We start from the raw sequence: 23646 nt of genomic DNA on the forward strand, positions 1-23646 counted from the left end.
TGTCTAATTAAAATACTTAAGGTGTTACGATGCCGGAAATGTGTCTGAAAATTAATAAATGGCGCCACTGTCGAACTCAAAAATGGTCACGATTTTTCATTTGTAGTCTGCCTCTTCCCCACTCATGGTATGTTTATATGCGTGATGGCTTACGTTTTGCACACTTTAACTATCTTTAATTCTTTAAGCGTCATCTACTCATCGTAGATCTGTGATTGCAACTAGTTTTCAAATTTGCCGCCTTTTTCTACTGACGGGAATGTGTGTCCAATCTATATCGAATCGATTAGGTATATATAAATAGTTAGTAAAACCGTTTCGGACTTTGGATTTCAATTTTGGCAATGAATTATTCTCTAATACTTAGCTATCATTCCACCAATTTAATCATGCCGAAATATAGACATACCTAATTAGATAAACTTACTGAAGTACTTAATAAGAATTGTGTAAAACTGATTCACATCGTGCCGACATCATGGGTTTGACAATTATAGTCTTGTATTTTTATCGTAAAATTGAATGATTGTGATTCACCTGTTCAACTTTCACTTCTACAACCTGTCACACAAAAATTTTTACCTATTTTTTAAATATTTCGCAATTAAATGCTGAGCTCCACCATTCACGTGTTTTGGAAATATCTCAAAAGTATGTCATCAAGTTGGGAATACCAATTAATATTCCAAGTTTCTACAATGTCTGCCATATTAAAACTTTCTTTTTTTTCTTTGTTATCACATCCTTGGTTTAATCAGTTAATAACATTAACATTATAATTATTTATAAATTACTTAAAAGATTTGAGAACCGCACTCTGTATATAGCACTAAAATAGTACAAGAAAGTATTTAATTTCAGTAGTATATTGATATAAATACTACCACAATGTATGTTTTTAACATTGGCAACATGTGCGACTGAGACACCGCGCCCCACTTTTGCTATCTCAAGTGGACCGTTTTCTCTAGTCTGGTAAGAACACCTTTCTACTTCCGTGATAAGGTTTAATTTACTATAACAAAAAAAGTGTGCTCCATTTTATATCTCTATGCAATAGAAGAGTTGGTGATCTATGATTTAGTAAAGGCCATGTTACACTTTAATTGGCGCTCGGCGCCGACCCATAGAATTACAATAAGTATAGAGATGAAATGGTAAAGTCGGAAGATGATCGATGAGATGCTCTTATGGAACTTTCAGTAGGAGTGGCAGAGAAAGCGCTATGATTGTTTGTCCTTGTCAGTTTATTTATTTTTATTCCTGACCGTAAATGCTAGTATGGCTTAGGGCTCCTCTACACGATGGCCGATTCGTTAGAGGGAGCAAGTGATATTGCTATTTCATTTCACCGCATAGCTGTTTCCCTTAGACTGGCCTACGCTGGGCCATCGTGTCTGGAGCCATTCATTATGGTGGGCAACAAATAACCCGACCAAATTACGTAGGTTGTTTTTGGTATGTTGTCAGGAATGTTAAAACATGTTTTTAATTTGGCGCAATGCTTATGTTCTGTCCTTTACGGCCGCATGCGTATAGCATATTTAGTTGATCCTACCATCTCTGCGTGGACCCCATTGTATTCTTAATATTCTTTGATACACTTCTAGCGAGTGTAACATTACAGTCTAAAAACATTTTGATAAATTTAAAAATGGCGAATGCTTGGCAGAATGTAGTGTGGACTCTCGCCGAAATAAATGGTGACATCTGTCACCAAAGAGCATATAATCACTACGTTTTAAGAGACGGGACTTCCATACTAGCGAGTGGACTCGGTTTGTTTTGCAAATCATTACCAAAATCTACGACAAAGAACTGTCAAGGAACCATAATACCAACATAACCGATTTAAATAGTGTAGTACGCTACACGCTTGCGATTCTTATCGATATCGATAAAATGGGGAGGGTTGAAACATAGGCTCCTGTCTACAAATTTTGTACTCGAAATCAGGTTAGCATCGAGTCCACATTTAAGTTGTATGTTATATAGTGGATAGTTCTTTGAGTGGACTAATATCTGGTCGGGCTTAATGTGGACCCGAATTATTTTAATACAGTTTTTAAGTCGTGTTTTATTTTTTATTTAAAGCTTTATTTTCAAAATATTCTGCACATACATGTTTCAATAAATGTTACTTTTCTATGGAAAGATGTATCGTCAGGTCTTCGTTCGCAACAAATTTGACCCACTGCCTGCATCTGAAAACATACAGCCTTGGACAAACATGACTTTGTCTACAGTTTATATTCCAAGTATTTGCTAATGAGATGATCAACTGATTATTTAGCGCTAATATGCATCTATAAATCATATTTTTCAGCATCCAGTTATCAACAACCCATATGTCAAGATATGTCAAATAATGACCATTAACGCTTAGATGATAGATAATTTTCCACTGAAAATCTTCGGCGAATTAATTTTGTGTCATTTTGCATGCAAGTTCTCAGGAAATTTCACATATTTTATTCAATTACTTACACTGATATACAAATAAACATACAATTATCGATAGTTTTAGTACATCCCTAGTTCACAACTAAAAATAATATAAAATATCAAATTTTCGATGTGTTTAAAGCGTGCTGCACCAAAATAAGGTCAAAAGTATCTAAAGCAATACGTACCGGTCTTTATCCAAGGGAAATTTCGCCATAAAATCCATTTTTTCGTGATTTTCTCGAGTGGCTCGCTTGCCACATATTTCACACTTAGTAAACCATTTTCTCGGTGGCATTATAACAAAGTCGCTCTTTACTCTGATCACGGTTCACTATTTTCGATATTTTCACTAAATAATAAAGAAATTGCACGAAATACCCGAACAAAATATTGAAGCCTTCATAACAAACAAAACAATGAGGCTGACAGCTGACTTGATGTAAACTTGACAGAACAAATAGCACTGACGTTTTATTTTTCTTCGTTGGCAAAGATTTGCGAAACAAGTTCCATACAAAACTTATTTTGTTCCTAGTTGCGTCAGCCTGTCTGTCACTGTCATTAGTGTCATTTGAGGTTTTGAGTTGAGTGAACTGTGAAGCCGAATGAACGTATCATTTGTATTTGTAGTTTACTAATTAAATAGAAAAAATATAATTGGGAACCAGAATTTTCATGCAAAAACTGCATGCAACCATGCCTGGAATTGAAGCTGCTTCAAGTGATGAAGATTATATTATTACAAAAGCCAAAGAAGCTCAGAAGCATAACATACATTCGGCAAAAGCATGGATGCTTACAGCAAAAACACTATTTCCCACAAATTTCAAAATACAGTTTGAGGCTTATCTGATGGAAAAACAATCTGGTAACTTACAGGAAGCAGCAGAGTGTTTCACTTCTTTGATGTTGTCACGTCAAAATCTCCCAGAACTTTTAACAGAAATATCAGCCATCGCTAACGCTCTTAAAACGGCAGAATCTAGTTTTTTGAGTCAAATGTTTGATAAAATATGTCCCGATATACAACTAACAATATTAAAGACTAGTGTAGAGAACAGTGATGACACCATGGAGCACTGTCGGCTGTTGGTTTTATTATTGAAAAAGTTTCCCCAACTTGGAGTTGACAGTCTGGTAAAAACATTAATCAATGCAGACAAATTCTTCAGTGACAATAGGTATGCCAGGCTGCTGGTTGTGGAAACTCTGCCCCTTCTAAGCTCTTTAGAATCGCCCAGATTGTTACAGCGGTTACTGATCAAAGCTATTGATTTTTACAACTCTTATGTCTATGATGAAACAGAACATGATATATCAGACCCCTGGCTAAGACTCTATGGTGTATTAGATTTACTTGGAAGGCAACTTGGCTGGGATCCTTATCTGATAAATTACAATAATAGCTTAAATAAAGAAGCCTATTTTCAAAAGCTACTAACATTAAGAAATTGTGATGATTGTCGTCAATTGCTGTATTGTGGAACCACTTTCTTCTTGAGATCACTTTATGAACAAAAGTCACAAAAAGGAAATCATATTCTTATAGAAGCTCTTGCAGATCCAGACATAACACCATTGAAGCGAAGGAAATCTGAAATAGAAGTTACTGGAGTTTCATCACATCAGTTCCAAGCTGCAGCTAATTGTTGGGAGCTGCTGCACAGTAATGAGGTGATTTCCCGGGAATTTATGAAGCTAGCTAATCAGTTGCAAGTAAAACCTTGGTCAGATGGATTTTCTGAAGAATTGGCACTTTTTCAAGGAAGATATGATGAAACAGTTCAGACAGTTCAAGGGAACAATCTTGCTGCTAACATAATGAGAGTATCTTTTAACTTCTTCCATAAAAAGTATGCAGCATGTGTGGAAAGCATACTGGCAGCCCTGCCACAGCTGCCATCAGTTGAGGGTGCCTTGGAGACGGAGCTCATTGTTGGTGGCACTCACAGACATCTACACTTTTTGCCACTTACTAAAGTAGCCATTATGCATTACTTCTGTACCTTGCTTATAAGAATTCTGCTCAGCACAGGAAACAGTTCAGATTTAACCTATGGCCACATGTTAGTATTGATGCAATTTGGATGGCCCCAGGAAGAAGCCATTTTTATGAACATTTTGGATATTATAAAACGAAAGGGTGTATTTCACTATCATTTATTCTCAGCATATATTATACATATAGACATACTGGAGGAGCTGAGTTTTATGTGGAATGATCAGAATAACAGTGTAGCATTAGATATTTTACCAAATTCACAACAGCATCTAGGACAGAGAAGGATTGGAACTAGGGGTGCAGATAAGGGAGTAAAGGAAGATTTTAAGCAGGCCATGAAAGCCCAAGTTGCTAGAAGTAATGAGTCCATCTTAAACTTGATGATACAGTTTATAACATCAGAACGGTCCTACCTACTTCAAATTTTATGATTTTACTTTACATAGAAAAAAGGTTTTTTATTGTAAAAAGGTGTGCTTTTATTATAATATATAATTAAAAATAATTAATTTTAACAGATGTTATTGCTATGTACTTCCCTCATACGTGCCTACAGCCAGCAAAAGATTACGCCTTGTAAAATGCAAACTTGTTATTGGTGAATTTTTCGTAGCAAAGGAACGCAACAAAAATTTATCTTCCTTTTTCTCCACTGGGTTATTAGGTGCATCTTCTACCGGCACTTCGTCAGTTATAGCGGCCACATCCCAAAGTTTGATTGTGCAGTCTAAAGACCCTAGAAACATAAAATGAATGTTAGAGCTTTAACACATTTACTGCCAAGATCATGTATGTGTGTCATTTTGTATTGGAAACCTGGCACCGAAAGTCTTGTGACTTTTTATTTCAAAAATTTAAGAACCATACGAACCTGTCGCCATAAAGCCGCTTCCATGCAATCGTTACAGTTATGCTCTCATTTTCACCTTCAATTATAATGCAAATTTTTATGTTAATTCAGTGTCAATTTATCGTATCGATTAGGCGGGTCCACACAGACTGAGCATTAGCCCGAGGCAATTTGATCGCGCACAAAACGGCCAGTGTAGACGAGCCTGGGGTGCGCGAGGCACATCTACACTGGCCATTTTGTGCGCGAGCACCTGACTCGTGCGCCCGAGGCACTTCTACACTAGCCGTTTTGTGAGCGAGAAAATAGCCTCGGGCGAATGTTCGGTCTGTGTGGACCTCGCCATGGCCTATTGTATGGTGGCGGCGGCTAGGTTCTCGTGACGCTCGTTTCGCACGTAGCTAAGTGACATCGCTTCAGTGTAAGTAGCTAATACCTATTACTTATATGGAAAACTTGCCTGAGGCTAGAATAGTCCCGTCGCGACTGAAGGCGAGCGCGTGTAGGGGCGCGGCGTGCGCGGGCGGCAGCGCGGCGGCGGGCGCGCCCGTGGCCACGTCCCACACCAGCAGCTCGCCCGCCGCGCCGGCGCCGCCGCCCGACGCCAGCCAGCGCCCGCACGTCGAGAACTGCAGCGTCAATACTGCGCACTACAAATATAGGTGCAACCAACGGCGGCCGGTGAGTAAAAATTACGGGTGTTCACTTAGGTACATTAAAGAAAAAATAAAAATAAAAAAAAATAAAAAAATCTTTATTGCCACACAACAAAATTTACAATTTCTGTGAAAATAGCTAAAAAATACAAAATAACTTAAACTAATTAACTTAAATTAACATAATAATTACAACTTAAATCTATAATGTGGCAAAGGGTGCCAATCTCAGCATGTGCAGTGCCAGAGGGCTCTGCGCTGATTTTCAGATTGGTCCCGGGAGAGATTGGGGTCGGTCACTACTAGCATAATGTACCTTTCTTAGGTACAGCTCTATATTGACATCTTTGTGTATTTGTGTGTTCCTGTACTATGGTTTATTAATGTACGTGTATGAGTATGTGGGGCTGGTATGTAGAAATAGTGTAGGTAAGAATGTACTTTGTAATGTGTGTATTATGTTTTGTCTTTACATACAGATAAAAGAAAAAAGAAGATTACATTCAATAAATATAAAAATAATAAAATGAAAATAATTTATCAAAACCAAAAAAAAAAAAAAATAAAAAAAAAAATAATAAATATATATATAAATATAATATTTGGAGCTACAACTTATTTTGTATATTTAATAGATGTGTACGGACTAAACGCTTATATTTTAAGAACGTTAAAGGTTCTCGCAAGGGGGGAGGTAGGTCATTCCAGACTTTACTAGCGGCAAATTTGAAACTCCCCCTGAAGGACGCAGTTTTATGCGGTGGGATTATCAGTTTCGTGCATTTTCTCAGCGTCCTTGAGCGCGTATCCTTTACCCATTTTATTTTATCAAACAGATAGCGGGGTTTTTCAAAATCTAACACCTTCCGAACAGCGCAAGCCAAATGCAGTCGTCTTCGATTTTCCATATTTAAAACTTTGTTTTCATTAAGAAAGGGAGTAATGTGTGACCTACTTGGAACTTTGTAGCAGAATCGGACACACGCATTCTGCACCCGCTGTATGGACTTTTTTGTTTTAGCAAGTAATCTCGGTCCATATACAATGTCGGCATGGTTGAATAGTGAGAGAACTAACGATTCCACTAAAATTTCCCTGACTTTAATGGATAGATATTTGCGTATATTATACAGTACCTTAAGTCTGTAGAAGGCATTTCGTATGTTTATATTCACATGTTCTGTGTACCGCAACTCTCCATCCATGGTCACTCCTAGATTTTTTGCATATTCTACTTCTGAGATTGTTTCTGTATCAATACTGATCCTTGGTCTTTGTGCTTTGATTTTCAGTCGTTGACGTTTAGTTCCCATTATTACGAACTGGGATTTGGAAGGATTTAAAACCAGGTTATTCTTGATTGACCAATCTGCTACTATTCTGAGATCTTCGTTTATTTTACTGACTGCTGTGTCTAGTTCATCTGGTGAGCATGAATAATATATTTGGGTGTCATCTGCATATAAATGTGCTTCACTATGTTTTAAGTTTTTTACAAGATCAGCCGTGTAAAGAATAAATAACAGAGGACTTAAAATAGACCCCTGGGGCGTGCCACGACTGATCACTCGAGTAGTTGAATGACACAACTCGCCTTTATTATTTAGTATTTCGACATACTGCTTGCGGTTAGTGAGGAACGACTCAAACCACTGACACGCCTGAATAGATACGCCATAATATGACATTTTTGCCAGCAGTAGTTTTGGATTAAGACAGTCAAAAGCACGCGAGAAGTCTAGCAAAACGAGAAGAGACCCCTTGCCCCTGTCTGATGCCGCGATGATGTCATCTGTCACGTTAGCCAATGCAGTTGCTGTTCCGTGCCTACCGCGAAACCCGGACTGTATGCTTGGTAGTACATTATTATTTTCTAAGTACATGGACAGTTGCTGACTGACAGCTCTTTCGATGATCTTAGAAAGCACAGGGAGGATGCTGATCGGGCGCAAATCTTTGTATTCCTCAGTTTTGCTCGACTTAGGTATTGGTTTTACCTTGGCGAGTTTCCAAGCATCGGGAAAGGTCCTAGATTTGATAGAGGTATTAATGATGTGGGTTATTACAGGCAAAGTGACATCTAGCGTATGTCGGATCATTTCTATGTTAATATTATCGTGTCCACTTGCCGTTGTCTTAATTGAGTTAATTATTTTACGAACGTCGCTATCTGAACAACACTTAATGTCAAACTCGTTATTATTGAGCTTCTGTCCTTCAAAAAATTTTTGCATTTCCTTGTCTGTATTGGGATTCCCCGGCAGTGTCAAGAAGAAGTCGTTTATTTCATCCGGTTTACATAAATGGTCAGGTATAATGGGTCTATCTGTGTCTCCTATACTCGATGAGTTTTTAAGGTGTTTCCACATTTGTTTTGGCTGTGATTTATTCTTGTTAACGTAGAAGGCAAAGTAAGCCGCTTTTTCACGTTCTAATGCCCCAGTAGTGTAGTTACGAAGATCCTTGTAATACTTGCGATGTGACTCATTGTTTGTTCTTTGCGCTCTTTTTAAGGCAGCATCACGAAGGTCCATCATGGTCCTAATATTTTCTGTGATCCATGGGTGCGAACTACCATTTATTCGCGATCGACGTATGGGTGCATGCTTGTCGAATAGGTTAGATAAAAGGAAGTTAAAACAACTTACTTTACCTTCCAAGTCGTTTATGTCTTGTATTTGGCTCCAAGGTATTTGTCTAAGATCTGCCCTGAAACTTTCTATATCCATATTGTCTAGAGATCTCCTGTAGATATATTGTGGTACTGGTTTAGGTTTGACAATGAGTAGTTCTGCTATTATCATAGCATGATCGCTTAGTTCAGGGTTATGATGCACATTTATTTTTTTACAGATAGCAGGACTGTCTGTTATAAAAAGGTCTAATGTGGAAGAACAATCTTTTGTAATTCTAGTCGGTTCATTTATAATTTGTTCCAAACTTCTCTGTGATAGAAATGTAAATAGTTTTTTTGTATTAGGTCTGTCTCGAAATTGTATATCAACATTAAAGTCAGTCAATAGGAATACGCCTTTGTATGATGAAAATACGTCTAAAGATTCATTAAGAGAGTCTATAGCACTGTCAACGGGCACTGATTCAGGCCTATATGCGGTGCCGATCACGAAGCGCCCGACGCCGCATATCCGCAGCTCTAGCCACATTTGCTCCAAAGAGGAAGGAGGATGCTGTTTAATTAGTACACGGAGGTTCTTACGCACATAAAAACCTACCCCTCCTCCCCTGGCGGCTGACGGGCGTGGATTGCTTTTTAGGATGTATCCCGGCATTTTAGGTATAAATTTTTCCTCGCCGTTACGCAGCCACGTTTCGTTCAATGCTATTATGTCTGGCTTGTATCGGTCTAGCGCTGCGGCCAGCTCATCGCGGCCCGTGTTTAAAGAGCGCACGTTTAGTAGCCCTAGAGTTAAATGATATGATTTTTTACGTGTCTCTTTTGTAAATAAAACGTAAAGAATTACTGTGTGCTATGTGACAGTGACACATAGTACCTAGATGCTGACTCAAATAGTATGGTCTGTTTAATAAATTATCCAATTCGAGACTGGAGTGTAATAATATGTCTGTGTTATATACTGGTCGATGCGGAGGGAAATAATGTGGTGAACCGTGAAAAAGATGTAGAAAATAGGAACATATACACTTATATTTTTTTGCCGTTTGTACATCAACGCCAATGCTAACCCCGTGAGCAATATAAAACAATAACATTATAACCCACAAACATAATAACTCATTTCTAAAACTATATGCATTTACAAGAAACATCCAGCAACAAGAGCTATAAATTAATTTAAACATTTTCTCAATAAATTCCGTGTGAACACTCCTGAGAAGTAGTAGCAGTTTTATTTCCCAATAACATAATATATAATTTTTAAAACTATAGTTAATTACAATTGTCATTAAGCACTTATAGTTGTATGTAAGTGTGCATATTCTATCTATTAATCCCATGTGATACGTTAATTTATTGTTTTGTGTAAAATGATTAAGGTAGTGTAAGTGTGTGTGACCGCGGCCGTGATTTAAAAATAACATAACAACATTATATAATTTTAATAACATTAAAATAAAACTTAGGAGATAACTATACCAATTAAACAGAGTGCTATATTTATGTACTAGAAGCTGTAGGATCCACGCCAAAAAAACGGATAATGTCCTTTTCACTCTGTATCCGCACTACTCTACTGTCATTACCTTCGGTTTTTTTGGCATTTATCCGTCCCTCCCTTGTCCATATATATTTCCAGCCTGCCGCTTTACCTGCCTGTCGCGCCTTCCAGAACAGCTTACGATTGGCCTTTGTTAGTCTCTCATTTACATAAACTAATGAGGGAGTATGATCTGGCAGCCCGATGTTACTGGAGTCGAGCGATCGTCGCACCCTGGCATTACGGAGTAACTCATCACGAAGCGCGCGCCTGGCGAGGCGCACGACCAACGGGCGCGCGCGCAGGCTTGCGCTATCACCGCCGCTAGGCACTCGTAGGGGCCCCACTCGCTCGGCGCTGACGACATCCCGCACCTCCAGCTGCATACCTAGTTTTTGTGTCAAAGCTTGCGTAATATGTAGAGTTGACTCGCCTTGGTGTTCAGGTACTCCTGAGATTTCAACGTCATTTAATAACATTGATTGATCTCTGTCATTTAAATCACATTGCATCTGATCGATTGTGTTTTGCAGTTCCGTTACATTGGCAGAGAGGATAGGCTTGTTTTTGATTGAAATGAGTTCCGCGTTGAGACGAGAGTTTTCTAGTTCTAGGTGGCTTATCTTTTTATTTACATGTGAAAGCTCTACTTGGAAGCCTTTAATTTGGACGCTGAGGTAATCTGTCGTCTCTGTGAATTCTTTTTTTATTTGATCTATGATGCCGGTAAATTTAGTGTTTAATTCTCGAAATATTTCCTGTTTTGTAGTACTTAACTTAGCGTCTATATTGCCGAGGTCGCGTTTTAAGCCGGATAGCTTAGAGTCAAGTAGGCTTGATAGGACGTTGATGTTGACCTCCGTTGTGGTAGTGTCGTTGTAAGTGAGATCCGGATTCGGCATGCTGTGATCGATCGTGCTATAACTTTGCTGCATCTCGTTCTCGTCACATATCGACATATCGCCCCCCGACGGCTGCGGCGGCGAGTGCTCGTAGTGCCGCCGTACCGGGGTTCCGTCGCCTCTGTGTCTCCGAGTGACGTTTGTGCACGATGTGCAGTGCCAGTTGTGGTTTACATTATAAAGGTGCTTCTTAAAATACTCGTCCGGTATACAAAGGCATTTGTAATCATAAGGGCGTTTACACCCCGAGCATATCAGCAGTTCTTCTCTTTTAATTTGAAGTTGGCAGGCCGCGCAATCCATATTTTAAATAACACCGTTTTGGCCGTTGTTGTCCGCTGTGAGATAACGACTTCTATACCGGGCGACCTTGAGCTGCACCGGCCGCACTGCGCGAGCTTAATGACTCTAATGAGAGTATTTGAACTGATTATTTTTGACGGCAAACTTCTCTCACTGATTGTCACTAATTCACTGCACTGATTGAAAAACTATTACCACTATCGTTTTATTTATTTTGTTTAGAGTATTTGGTTTAAATATGAGACATAACCGTAGCTATTTAGTATCGATTCCGTAGTTAATAAACGGGAGCACAGCGGTAACGATGTTTACGCCGCGAGCGCTCGCGACCGACCGACGAAAAACAAAAACTACTCAATCATTAACCGTCGCAAAATACATATGTAAGTAGATATCGGTTTTCGTCCACCCGGTTATTGAACTCTCTTATAGATTTTGGGTAAAGTAAGTACCTATGTGCAATGGAATATAATTCTTTACGAATATCTTGAATGGTGAGAGTCAGAATGGCGGGTGTACCTAAATAAAATTAAATGAAAACCATACCATATTTTTGTACCTAATTTGTACTATTTAGGGCCTCCGTTAAAAAAAAATTGTACCTCACGGTACACAAAGTTATCATCAAAAAACAGTACACCCGCCATCCTGACAATCAGAATGGCGGGTGTACTTTATTACACTTTGTTCCCGTGGTTATTGATAAATTCTATAAAAGCCAAATTTTTGTACCTTCATATTCAATTATAAGATGAGCCATTTTATTTGTGGTTTCCAAGTTTTACTCATTTTATATTTTGCTTGCTATTACGATTTCGCAGGCGTTATCAAATAACTTAGAAAATCATGTCTTAAAAATGATTTTTCTTAGGAAGGTTTCTTTGAACTGGCGCCTAGCATTTTTTAAGACATGATTTTCTGAGTTATTTGAACTTAACAAATTAAACATTAAAGGTACTAAATCCTGGCTTAATAAAAATAATGGTACCTTAGCGTTTTTTCTTAAAAATGAGATCGATAACTTGAAAAATTATAACGCCTGCAAAATTGTAATAGCAAGCAAAATATAAATGAGTAAAACTTGGATACCACCAATAAAATGGCTCATATTATAATTGAAGGTACAAAAATTTGGCTTTTATAGAATTTATCAATAACCACGGGTATATAGCGTAATAAAGTGTTTTTTGGTGATAACTTTAAGTACCGTGAGGTACAACTTTTTTTTAAAGGAGGTACTAAATAGTACAAATTAAGTACAAAAATATGGTATGGTTTTAATTTTATTTTATTTAGATACACCCGCCATTCTGACTCTCACTTTGAATGAATATGTGAAGGTTTTTTTTGTGGAAATAAGTGCTAAATTGTTAACACACCAGTTTCAGTCCAAACATTTTTACGAAAATTGAAGGTCGTCCTTTTGTATCTAACTCGAGTCAATTATGCAAAGTTTTGTCACATACTTTTATGAATGTCACGTCATATTCAATGCCGGATTTAGAGGTCTGGCGGCCTCGGGCAATAAAGGAGTGGAGGCCCCCAAATTTTTTCCAAATAAAATGGTAAATTTTCCGAATTTTCTATTGTGGGGGCCCCTCTTTTGTGGAGGCCCCGGGGCAGTAGCCCCGGTTGCCGCGTTGCCCTCCCCTAAATCCGGCCCTGGTTATATTCATTCATTTTTAAACCCTTTACCACAAACAAATTATGTGGACACACTTTTTGAATTCTTGTCTAATTATTTGGAATGAAAACAGTGAAAATTGCATTCCCGCGCGTATTTCAAAAAATACTAGGTAAAAGTTGTTTGCAAGCAAATGTCAACAAGCCGCGCGGAGTGAGCGCTCATTCGTCGAAAGGGCGCGGGGCGCAAGGTCAAACGAGCTAGGTCGCGGAACGCCACTCCAATTTTACGTCTTTCTAGCCCCCTCCAGAATATGCGCGTGAATCGCGGCGCGACTTCGCAGAGCGAACATACCGCGACGTTGACCTAGACTCCACACTCGCACAACTTCACGGCGATTTCGCAGTTTGGTTCGCGGCAAGATGGCGCCGAAGCGTCAGTTGATCGGATTTAGTTTGCGGCAAGGCACTGATTCAAACTGGGAACTATCAAATTGATTTTCGGTTGATCAAGTTCGCACCCAATAACCAAGTAGCCGCCATATAAGGTTATGACAGTTTACAGATTAACCGACTCGTGAGCGAATCGCGGCGCGAAGCGATCGCGAGTGTGGAGTCTTGCAAGTTCGCGCTTCGCGTCTCCTTTGACGCGGGCCAAATACCGACAAAAAACGGGGAATAAGGCGCGAAGGCGTGAACAATTTGCGAAATCGACGCGAGGGCCCTCCACACTCGCGTTCGCGGCTTCGCGCCTCGATTCGCGCACGAGTGTGGAGGGCCCTATAGAATATCTTCTGTTTCACGTGCGGAACTGTGGCGAAACTTCTCTTTCGCTCTTATGGAATTTCCTATTAATTCAATGTACTAAATCTTTTTTCATAGGAGCGCAATCCAAACCGCTCCGCTTCGCGCGTTACGTATGAAATTATAGCAGTAGGCGAGTAAGATAATAATTACTTATTTAACTGTTATTGACTAGTTTACGATATAAACATTAATTATGAATAAGTAGTATTTATTACATTGATTAGGTATTATAATTTCATTATGATTATTTATGGGAGTGCACTGCACAAGCGCTCCTTAAGGCGGGCCGCTACCGGGTGCAACATCATTGTTAGGCCTCATTCGCACGGAGCTTAAAAAGCTTTGCGTTAAAACCTGTCGTTTGAAGTTACGTACGCTAAATTCGATTTAACGGCCAATGCTCAAAGTCGAAATTGCAACAACGCATGATAAAAAAGCGCCACCGCCATCGTGTGAATTACACAGGTATCCATTTGTGTCTTTCAAACGCTTTTTTAAAATGCGTTGTAAAAGCGCTCATGCGAATGAGGCTTATGTCACTATTGTTGACCTTGCACACAATGCATGAGCTCTATTAAGTAATGGTGGTCCCACACAGCTATTATAAAAAGTTATATAGTTAACAGTACGACAGGGACAACATAATAAAACAATATCAATACTATTATGTTGTCCCTTTCCCACAATGTTAACTATATAACAGGCACTATTGGTATGGTAGTCACCATACTAAATCTCGTTACACCAGTTACTCGCATGTATTTCTACACGGTAAAAGTAACTGAAACGGGTGAAGGCGCGGTCTTTTTGCATAAACAGTTTAGCATACTGTTTATGCAATCCTATAACTACTAAACGTCAAGGGCTCGCACTCGTACAGATAGCAAAAAAGCGAGATAGGAAGAGGTGCAAGCTACTAAACGTCAAGGGCTCGCACTCGTACAGATAGCAAAAAAGCGAGATAGGAAGAGGTGCAAGGCCGGGCAAGGTATTACAGGCGGCCATACTAACCTTATGTCCCGTCATGATTCTCACTTGAGTTCCTGTCAAACAGTCCCACACGCGAACTGTTCGGTCGCTGGAGCCTGTGGCTATGTAATTTGAGTTTGGATGGAATTGCACGCACTGAAAGTAAAAAATGTTGAAACTTGATTCGAGCAACCATCATTTTCCAATGTGCCTGTTTATATGGTTGCCATTTTTTTATCAGGCCTTTTACAGTATGTAGTGTAGCACCTAGCGTTGTCCCGCCTTTTTACACGACTCACGTAAGGGAAATCCTAAATTATAGGGGAGGTGTTGGGATTAGTACGGTTTCCTTACTATGTTTCCCTTCACTTACCGAAAAGAAGATTACCAAATTCTAAGACCTGTGGTTTCGAAGTTGCAAGCCATACCGTAAGGCTACCAATGATTGTAACATGCTGTTAGGGATTGTTGGTTAAGACTCGAGTCGTTTGCGTACTCTGCTTTAAAAATCGACTCAGTTTTTCAGACTCAAGTCTAAACTCGAGTTCTGGAATTTTCAACTATTTAGAGACCCGAGTCTTTTGTAGGTTGCCGGAGTCTTTATGCGGAGGATCGAGTCCTTTAGAGTAGCTCTTAAAAAAGACTCAATAAAGGACTCTCTTCGGGACTTGAAAGACTCGGAAGTTATTTAAGCGCCGAGTCTCGTAATAACGAGTAGAGTTCTTTAAATTCAGACTCAAAAGTCTCGAGTTCCTACTAACACTAGCTTAGGGCCTGTTTACACATTGATTTATGTCGTTTAGTAGCAAATGTATGAACCACACTAAACACTAATCAATGTGTAACAAGGGCCAAGGCCCTTAGTAAAAAAATCCTTACATCAACGTCTGTGAGATGACCAGAGAAGATCCTTAAAGGCTGATGATGGTCCGTGGCCCAGAGCCGAGCCGTGCGGTCGTGGCCGCACGACGCGAAGTAGTGCCCGTGCGGGGACCACCGCACGTCCCACACCGGCCACACGTGGCCTCTGTATGCCACTAGGCATGTCCAACATTGTAGGGACCATAGTCTCACTAAAAAAAAAACATTAAAAAGAATATACAGTAGCGGAAAATAATCAATCATATTTGTGTTTTTTTTTAAGTATTTTTTTTTATGAGAACGACTAAGGCTGCCTAAACGATTATCATGTGAAAGTCGTTTAGATGGAAAGTAAAATCATATACTACATTTGTATTATGACACCATATAAGAAACTCGTTTTGTACGAGTTTATTAAAAAGTGCATAAAATAACGAATACTCGAAATATAGGTAAAAGTGGTTTATTAATAAAGAAAGCAACAAAAATTACAGATTCTGCACTGAAAATCAAAATATTAGATTAGTACTTGGTACTGAACCCCTTTGCATCAAGAACAGCTTGGCATCTTCGGGGCAGTGATGCAATCAACTTCGCGAGGAAAGAACTTGGAATGTGTTCCCACGCTTCCTTTAATTGTTCAAATCTTTCGTTGACATTTCTTCCACTCACACGACGACCTAGCTCCTTCCATAGGTTTTCTATAGGATTCAAGTCCAGACTTGGGCTGGGCCATTCCAAAACCCTCACTCTACGTTTTTTGAACCATTGTTTAAAAAGATTAGACGAATGTTTCAGGTCATTATCTTGCTGAAACATAAACGCTCTGCCGAAATTTTGGCGTGCCCAGGGAAGAAACACATCTTGTAATATTTCTTCATAAACTTCCTTCGTCATAATGCCGTTTAATCGATGTAAAGGACCAACTCCCCTTGCATTGAAACAGCCCCACACCATAAGGGAGCCGCCGCCGTGTTTGACTGCAGGGAGCTGATACTTGGGGTCATAGCGAGCATTGTCGGGACGTCGTACGTAGGTAATTCCATCTGTTCCGAACAGTAAAAACTTGGATTCATCGCTCCAGATTACCTTTTCCCACATTTCCGCAGTCCAAGAAAGATGTTCTTTCGCATATTTTATTCTAGCTGCTCGATTTTTCTTGGAAATCAGTGGTTTCTTTGCAGGACGACGAGCACGAAGTCCACCATCCATCAGGCGATTTCTTACAGTACGTACGGACACAGAAACTGAATTTCCACACGATATTTCCCACGTAATGTCGCTCGCCGTCAGACGTGGATTTTGTCTTGCTACTGGTCTACCAAACTTGATGTGCAGCGCGGGCGACCAGGTCTGTTGGGCCTTTTGACACCTCCGTGAGCTTTTCCCGTTTCAAAACCTTCGATATAGTAGACTGATGAACTTGAAATTGCTTAGCCAGCGTCGATTGTGTGAAGCCATTACTATAGCCATTTATAATTGCTTCTTGTATAGAGCTGATACTTGGGGTCATAGCGAGCATTGTCGGGACGTCGTACGTAGGTAATTCCATCTGTTCCGAACAGTAAAAACTTGGATTCATCGCTCCAGATTACCTTTTCCCACATTTCCGCAGTCCAAGAAAGATGTTCTTTCGCATATTTTATTCTAGCTGCTCGATTTTTCTTGGAAATCAGTGGTTTCTTTGCAGGACGACGAGCACGAAGTCCACCATCCATCAGGCGATTTCTTACAGTACGTACGGACACAGAAACTGAATTTCCACACGATATTTCCCACGTAATGTCGCTCGCCGTCAGACGTGGATTTTGTCTTGCTACTGGTCTACCAAACTTGATGTGCAGCGCGGGCGACCAGGTCTGTTGGGCCTTTTGACACCTCCGTGAGCTTTTCCCGTTTCAAAACCTTCGATATAGTAGACTGATGAACTTGAAATTGCTTAGCCAGCGTCGATTGTGTGAAGCCATTACTATAGCCATTTATAATTGCTTCTTGTATAGCTACTGTTAAGTTTTTATTTCCACGAGGTCTCCCCATGACGGAACTGATATTTCTTACAAATATGATTATGAATTAGCACGATATTCCGTTTTTTATCGACTTAAATACTATTAGTGACGGACGCTAAATTTCAGAAAAATGAATTTCGAAATATGTACCGGCCTGTTAGCGTATAATTGGTTGAGAATAAATCAATATAACCTTTTTTGATTAGTTATCAACAAATTCAGTTCTTGGTTTCATCTAATTTGAAATATTTTACGGAAAAATCACAATATGATAGTTTTTTTCCGCTACTGTATAAGTAATATAAGTACCTATTGATATTGTAATTTGACTAATTTGACTTCATAAAAAATATTTGAGGACGGCCGGAGATATTCAATATATTAAAACGGGTCACTCATTTATTTTTGTCTGCGCCGGTCCGCCAACGCGAGCTCCTGATGACAATCTTTGGTAAGTCGGTAAGGAAACATGTCGAGCGATTTTCGACTTAAAATTATGTGTGAACCGTTTTAATATATTTCATGTCGGAGTCTCACGGAAGTTTTGTTCTTAAAATAGGAGATACGTCATTAAAAAAAAAAAAACACGTTTCTTATTGTAATCAACCGTGTGTAATCAACTTTTGGTTGCAATTGACCAACTGGTAGAACAATAATGCTAAAAGTTTAAACAAGATGATGAAGAAACAAAATTGTAAGTATATTTTGCATGAAAATATCTAGAAGTGACACACCTACTGTACGGTTAGTAGTATATGAAGAATTATGTTTGTAATCTATGAAAAAAGGTACCTGTTGCATCTTCTGAGCAGGATAATAGCAAATTCTTAAATGGGTCAAATGAAACTTTGTAGACTGGTCCTGAATGTCCGAATAGCGTACGACAAGCATCTCTATCTCTTTCCTCCATCATTCGTACAAGAACATCTCCTGTTGAAAAAAAAAAAAATATTTTACTAATATAATAAATAATAAAAGCGGGCAAAATGCGACGGGTCTCAGACGGTCCCCAGTTTCACCGAGGCCGTGAGCACAGGCCTCAGATTGATGGACATATTGGAAGTTTACAACTTTTTTACATATAGGTAATTAAATAACATAGACAGTTCATATATAACTTGGAATAAATACATAGATTTTTCTCTATTCCAAATTTCATCAGTATCTTCTAAGGAGGTGATGTGAGGGTTGTAAGATTGTAATTGTATGGGAATGTGATTAACTATTACTATGCCGACGAAATTTCTAATAGTACTTTATTATTATTATGTTAAGGTAGAAAATCAAATGACCACCGCAGGAATTAGCACTGTACCTGCTTCTCTATCAATGTCTTGCAATTTTTCAGCAGATTTCATTCCACGTAATCTTACAGGTGTCAAAGTCCATACCTGTTAAACAAAGTAATAATTGGATATTGTAGTTCATACTTCGGTAATATGATGCTCTTTAATGTAATTAAATGTTCAATGTTCTCAGAATTTCATTATCCTAATTGTATAGAAATACTAACTTTAATTGTAGAGTTGTTAAATCCAACAGCCAACAGAGTAGAATCGTCACAGATATCTGCACAGATAGCCGTGTGGCCGCTGTTGAGCAGAGTATAGAAGCAGATGGAGGGAAGACTCTCTGGTCCCAATTGCACGCGTTTCGCTGCCTCTCTAAGAGCTTTTCCTTTTTCAATTTTATCTGCTTCTTTTCTGTGAAAAAAGGTAAAAGTCTGTTTAAGAATTATGCTCCAAATTCTCATAGGATAGAAAGTTAGCAACCGCCCTACAAGCCTAGAGGTCCCTGGCATTTGTGTGTTTATCATGGATATTTGTTCCCGAGTTATGGATGTTTAGAAATATATATTGTCATCTAGTACCCACAATACGAGCTTTTTTAAGCTTACTGTGGAACTAGGATAATTTGTGTAAAATTATCCAATATTTATTTATTTTGGACAATCTGACTATAATCTAATTAGAAAAGTGCTTATTTCAATAATTATTTGTTAACTTAACAAGCTTTTGTCAATTAAAATGGATAACCTCTGTATCAAAGAGAAATATACCATATTTAATATCCAACTTACAACTCTGGCAGAGGGATTCTGTCATTCGGAGGTGCATTAGGATCAGATTTCGGTTTCTTCATGAAAATGTTGTCTTTTTTAGCTTTTTTCTTCTTTGGCTTATCTGGAGTTTCCTCCGTTTCTTCTTCATCTTCAGTGGGTACGGGAAACAGTTGTATATCTGGCTCCTTCAATAGTCCATAGTAGACTTTTGTGCGATTCTCTGCAATTATAACAAATCAGATATACCCATATGACATAAGATTATATTCAATATGTGACGCGGTTAAACAGTTTACTTAACTGGTTTTAATCACACCAGTTAGTCTCAAATATGAATTTTGATAGATGAGATTGGAGGGCGGAATGGAGGTTCAGTATAGGAGTATTAATGGGGTTCTGAGGCTTGTAAAAAATAAAAGTCAAACCACTTCTCGGTGCTTCTCCAAGTATGCTCCCAATACTACTCCGGACCTGTGCCAGAGTCCGGCCCGGGCCATCATGGATGTCAATGTGGATGTGGTTATTGATGATGTTTATGATGACTGTAGAACTCTTTTGTTCATGCAGATAACGCTTGAGTTGCGATGATGCATCTCTTGACATTTGCACTACAAATTTGTTGGTGCTAAAATAAAATATTGTTTGTAAAGTCAAAATTTACCAACCTAAAAAACAATCATCAAAATCGTATAGAGCACTCTTAGTATTAGAAATTGGATTTATTATTTGAACACAAGAAATTTACATAATAAAGACCCCAACACGGAGGACCAATGATTTAGTACATAACAGAACCATTGGATTAAGGCTGCATAAAAGAGTTCATGGAGGTGGTATGTCTAACACTGGATGTCTTTTGGCTATGATTGATGACATACAAAATAAAGTGGGTCTGTTACTACCACAACTGTTTTAGTTGATGATATTTCAAATGCTGAAGTGAACATTACCTGTAGATCTCTGCCAGTTCATTGCCCTTTATCTGTTCCTTGCTTTTAACAATAGATATTTTTTTCAAATCTTCTTGATAGTAATCTTCCTGTTCTGGGCCAAACTTTTCCATGAAGTTCTTGGCATGTTCATTATGGTCATACAATATGAGCACCATGTACATGTGCACAAACACTGGGTACAGAAGTGTTGAGAGCTCATGCTGTAATGCAATGTACATCAGGGTATACAAGATTAAAAAAAAACCACATAATGTGGTTTTATTGTTGTTTTGCACTGCCCAATAGCCTATTTCTTGCCACCGGTACACTATCTGAAGGTTGTCTGGAAGAGATCGCTTTATAGCGATAAGTCCGCCTGTTGTTACCTATTAATTTAAGTCCTGTCTTTGTTTGTAATATGAGCTTTTCTTTAGTAGTGCACAATAAAGAATTTTATTATTATCATTATAAGTAGAGAAAATTAACCCATTAATTAATACCTATTGTATGCACTTGGGTTCAATTTGTAAGTGTAACTTGAGAAAGTGTCAGAAAAATTAGAGATTCCCAAAAGTTGGTATGGGCGCTAATAGGTTAAGTATAGAATCCATGAAAACATTTATAGGTTGTTAACTTATTATAATACCAGAAATGCTACTCATAAAATTAGTGATTATGATTTAATTATTAAGGATAAAAATGTTAACAAGTTTGTAAATGATCCTTTAATTTTATCTTTCAGGACATAAACATTACAAATAAAGGTACAAAAGATGGTAATTATTCTTACCATTTTTTGTACATTCAGGTTATTTTTACCTCCTATAATATAAATATAGCTTTTTTTAATATAATTTCGTAATATAATCAAAACAACAAATATGGTAATCATTATTATTTGTAACATTTACATATTCAAAAACAAAATTATAGGATTGTTTATAAACTCATTAACATTCTTGTCCTAGATTATAAAATTAGATCAGTAATAAATTAGATGAATGAGTATGAGTTGAATTTTATTGATAATGTGGAGTCTACAGCTTGCTAATGTCTTACCATGTGATTAAAACTCTGATGCCTAGTTATAATAGACAAAAAAATTAAAAGGTGGCTAGGGGTGGTTTGAAATCTGTGATCAGAAATTAATGAATTTCGGTGATCACCGTGGATAAAATAAATTTGTAATTAGTGTAATTACAATCAGGTATCAATGGTAAATCTAATAAGATATAATCATTCAATATTGTCTCTTAGGAGTCCTACTTAGGCGTTCTTAGGGGATATAATAAGCATTGGCAATATTATATACTTACCAATATAAATATATGTGCATACATATCTTTTAAACATGTTACGAGTGCACTAAGACCTTACCTTGTAAACATCTAAAGAAGTTTCGACAAACTTTTTCAAGCTATCGTAGGCGAATTCATAGCTGTATGGATCACTCTCTGTATGATGTGAAGTCAAAATGTTAGCAAGTTCTACTTCAGGTAAATCCAAGTTTTCGATTTCGGCATCTCCCAAACTTGCTTCTTTCCTAAGTATTTCTTCAGTACCCTGTAAAACAGTACATTAAAATTAGAAGCACAAAAACGCATACCGCAATCAAAACAAGCACGTATTTTTGTAAAGTTAATACCTTAAGGTTATATTTTCTCAGCAGTTGCAATACCGCCAGAAGTGGCGTGGACTTCTCCCCCATTCTTCGCACCTAAATTCACAATAATCACAATTAATATGCTAAATTTTAACATTAATTCCAAAAGCAATAATGCAAGTAAGAGTAGGACACAAAAAGTGCCAGTGACAGGCAAAGCAAATAAAAATTATGGCAATCATAAAAATGTTGCCAGAACTTGAATTTGATTTGATCCAATCTTCACCCGTAGTTCACTTTTAAAACCCCCGTCCACACGGGCAATTAAATTCCAATCTGATCTGAATCTCTTTTTAGGGTTCCGTCCCAAAAAGGTACAAAAAGAACCCTTATGGTGCGACTCTGTCCGTCCGTCCGTCTGCCTGTCTACACATCGCTAAATATTTCGAGAACCACTTAAGCTATCGATTTGAAATTTGGAATAGTCATAAAAAACACTAACCTAGACACATTAAAAGTATATTTTTTAAATTTATTTTTTATTAAAAATGGAAAATGCCCAATATAAAGAGGGGGCGAAATTTCAAAGCCTAGTAACTAGGTCAAGTGGGGTATCATTTGAAAGAGCTGAAATTGTACATTCCAAAACATTTTTTTATTTATTTTTTTCATAGAGAAAAAAATGGATTTATGAAATAAAATGTGAAAAAAAATACCGTTCCCCCCCTTATCTCCGAAGTTTACCGACGAAAAATAATGAAATTTTTACATAATATTAATATTACTATATATTTTACAGGAAAAATATAATCAGACCTCTATCTTGGTAACTTTTTTTAAATTAACAAAATACCTTTCCAATTTCAGTTTGCAATTTAATCAACATTACGTGCGTTTATTACATCTAAAATTTCTATGAGATTACATAAATACACGTTTTTTCAAATAAAATATCAATTTTTGAAATCGATCCACATGATAGAACATTAGAAATCCATCCTAGAAAAACCAATATACGTGCATTACATCGCGCAAATTAGTTAAACAATTTGCCGATAGATGGCGCTGTGTACATTAATACTTAGTATAGGTACTTCTGTTGAAAAGTCTTTCGCCTTTATAGTTACACGAGATAATTCAAAGTTTGTACGGAACCTTCGGTGCGCGAGTATAACGAACTCGCTCTTGAGCGGGTTTTTTTAACAGAGTACGAGGGCTGCCCTGAAAATGTCAGGAATTCGATACTTAAAAAAACTTATTTTTGACATTGATTATTGATTTGAGTTGGGTATATTCCGTGTATTGAGGATGGGAGGAGATTACCCAAGCTTCCCAAGACCGGGGTCAGTGGAAGAAAATAGAAAATATAAGAAAATCGAGCCCTAAACCCCAGTAGGGGGTAACAGGATGGAAAGGAAGAGCAGAAGAATATTATATGAGT

General features: G+C 38.0%; 2 protein-coding genes across 3 annotated transcripts; one reads left to right on the forward strand and one right to left on the reverse strand.

Moving 5' to 3' along the window:
• The first annotated feature begins 1048 nt into the window (after positions 1-1048).
• Positions 1049-4969, forward strand: LOC133517927 (integrator complex subunit 10-like). Its single transcript, XM_061851411.1, has one exon. The coding sequence runs from the start codon at positions 3124-3126 to the stop codon at positions 4879-4881; it is 1758 nt and encodes a 585-aa protein (XP_061707395.1). The 5' UTR covers positions 1049-3123; the 3' UTR covers positions 4882-4969.
• Positions 4593-22407, reverse strand: LOC133517926 (transcription initiation factor TFIID subunit 5-like). 2 transcript variants are annotated; one of them, XM_061851410.1, is made up of 13 exons: positions 22248-22407; positions 21980-22165; positions 20621-20823; positions 20096-20295; positions 19689-19890; positions 19122-19311; positions 18924-18999; positions 18401-18538; positions 15618-15811; positions 14781-14894; positions 5761-5950; positions 5322-5376; positions 4905-5186 (listed from the first exon to the last, which is right to left on the reverse strand). In XM_061851410.1, exons 1-13 carry the CDS (start codon positions 22308-22310, stop codon positions 5138-5140), a joined length of 1860 nt encoding a protein of 619 aa, XP_061707394.1. In that variant the 5' UTR covers positions 22311-22407; the 3' UTR covers positions 4905-5137. The 2 variants fall into 2 exon arrangements, with proteins under 2 accessions (XP_061707393.1, XP_061707394.1); XM_061851409.1 differs by lacking the exon at positions 5322-5376 and having other exon boundaries at positions 4593-5186; positions 22248-22406.
• Positions 22408-23646: the final 1239 nt, after the last annotated feature.

Source organism: Cydia pomonella, chromosome 5, assembly GCF_033807575.1.
Source record: "Cydia pomonella isolate Wapato2018A chromosome 5, ilCydPomo1, whole genome shotgun sequence".
Taxonomy (NCBI): Eukaryota; Metazoa; Arthropoda; class Insecta; order Lepidoptera; family Tortricidae; genus Cydia; species Cydia pomonella.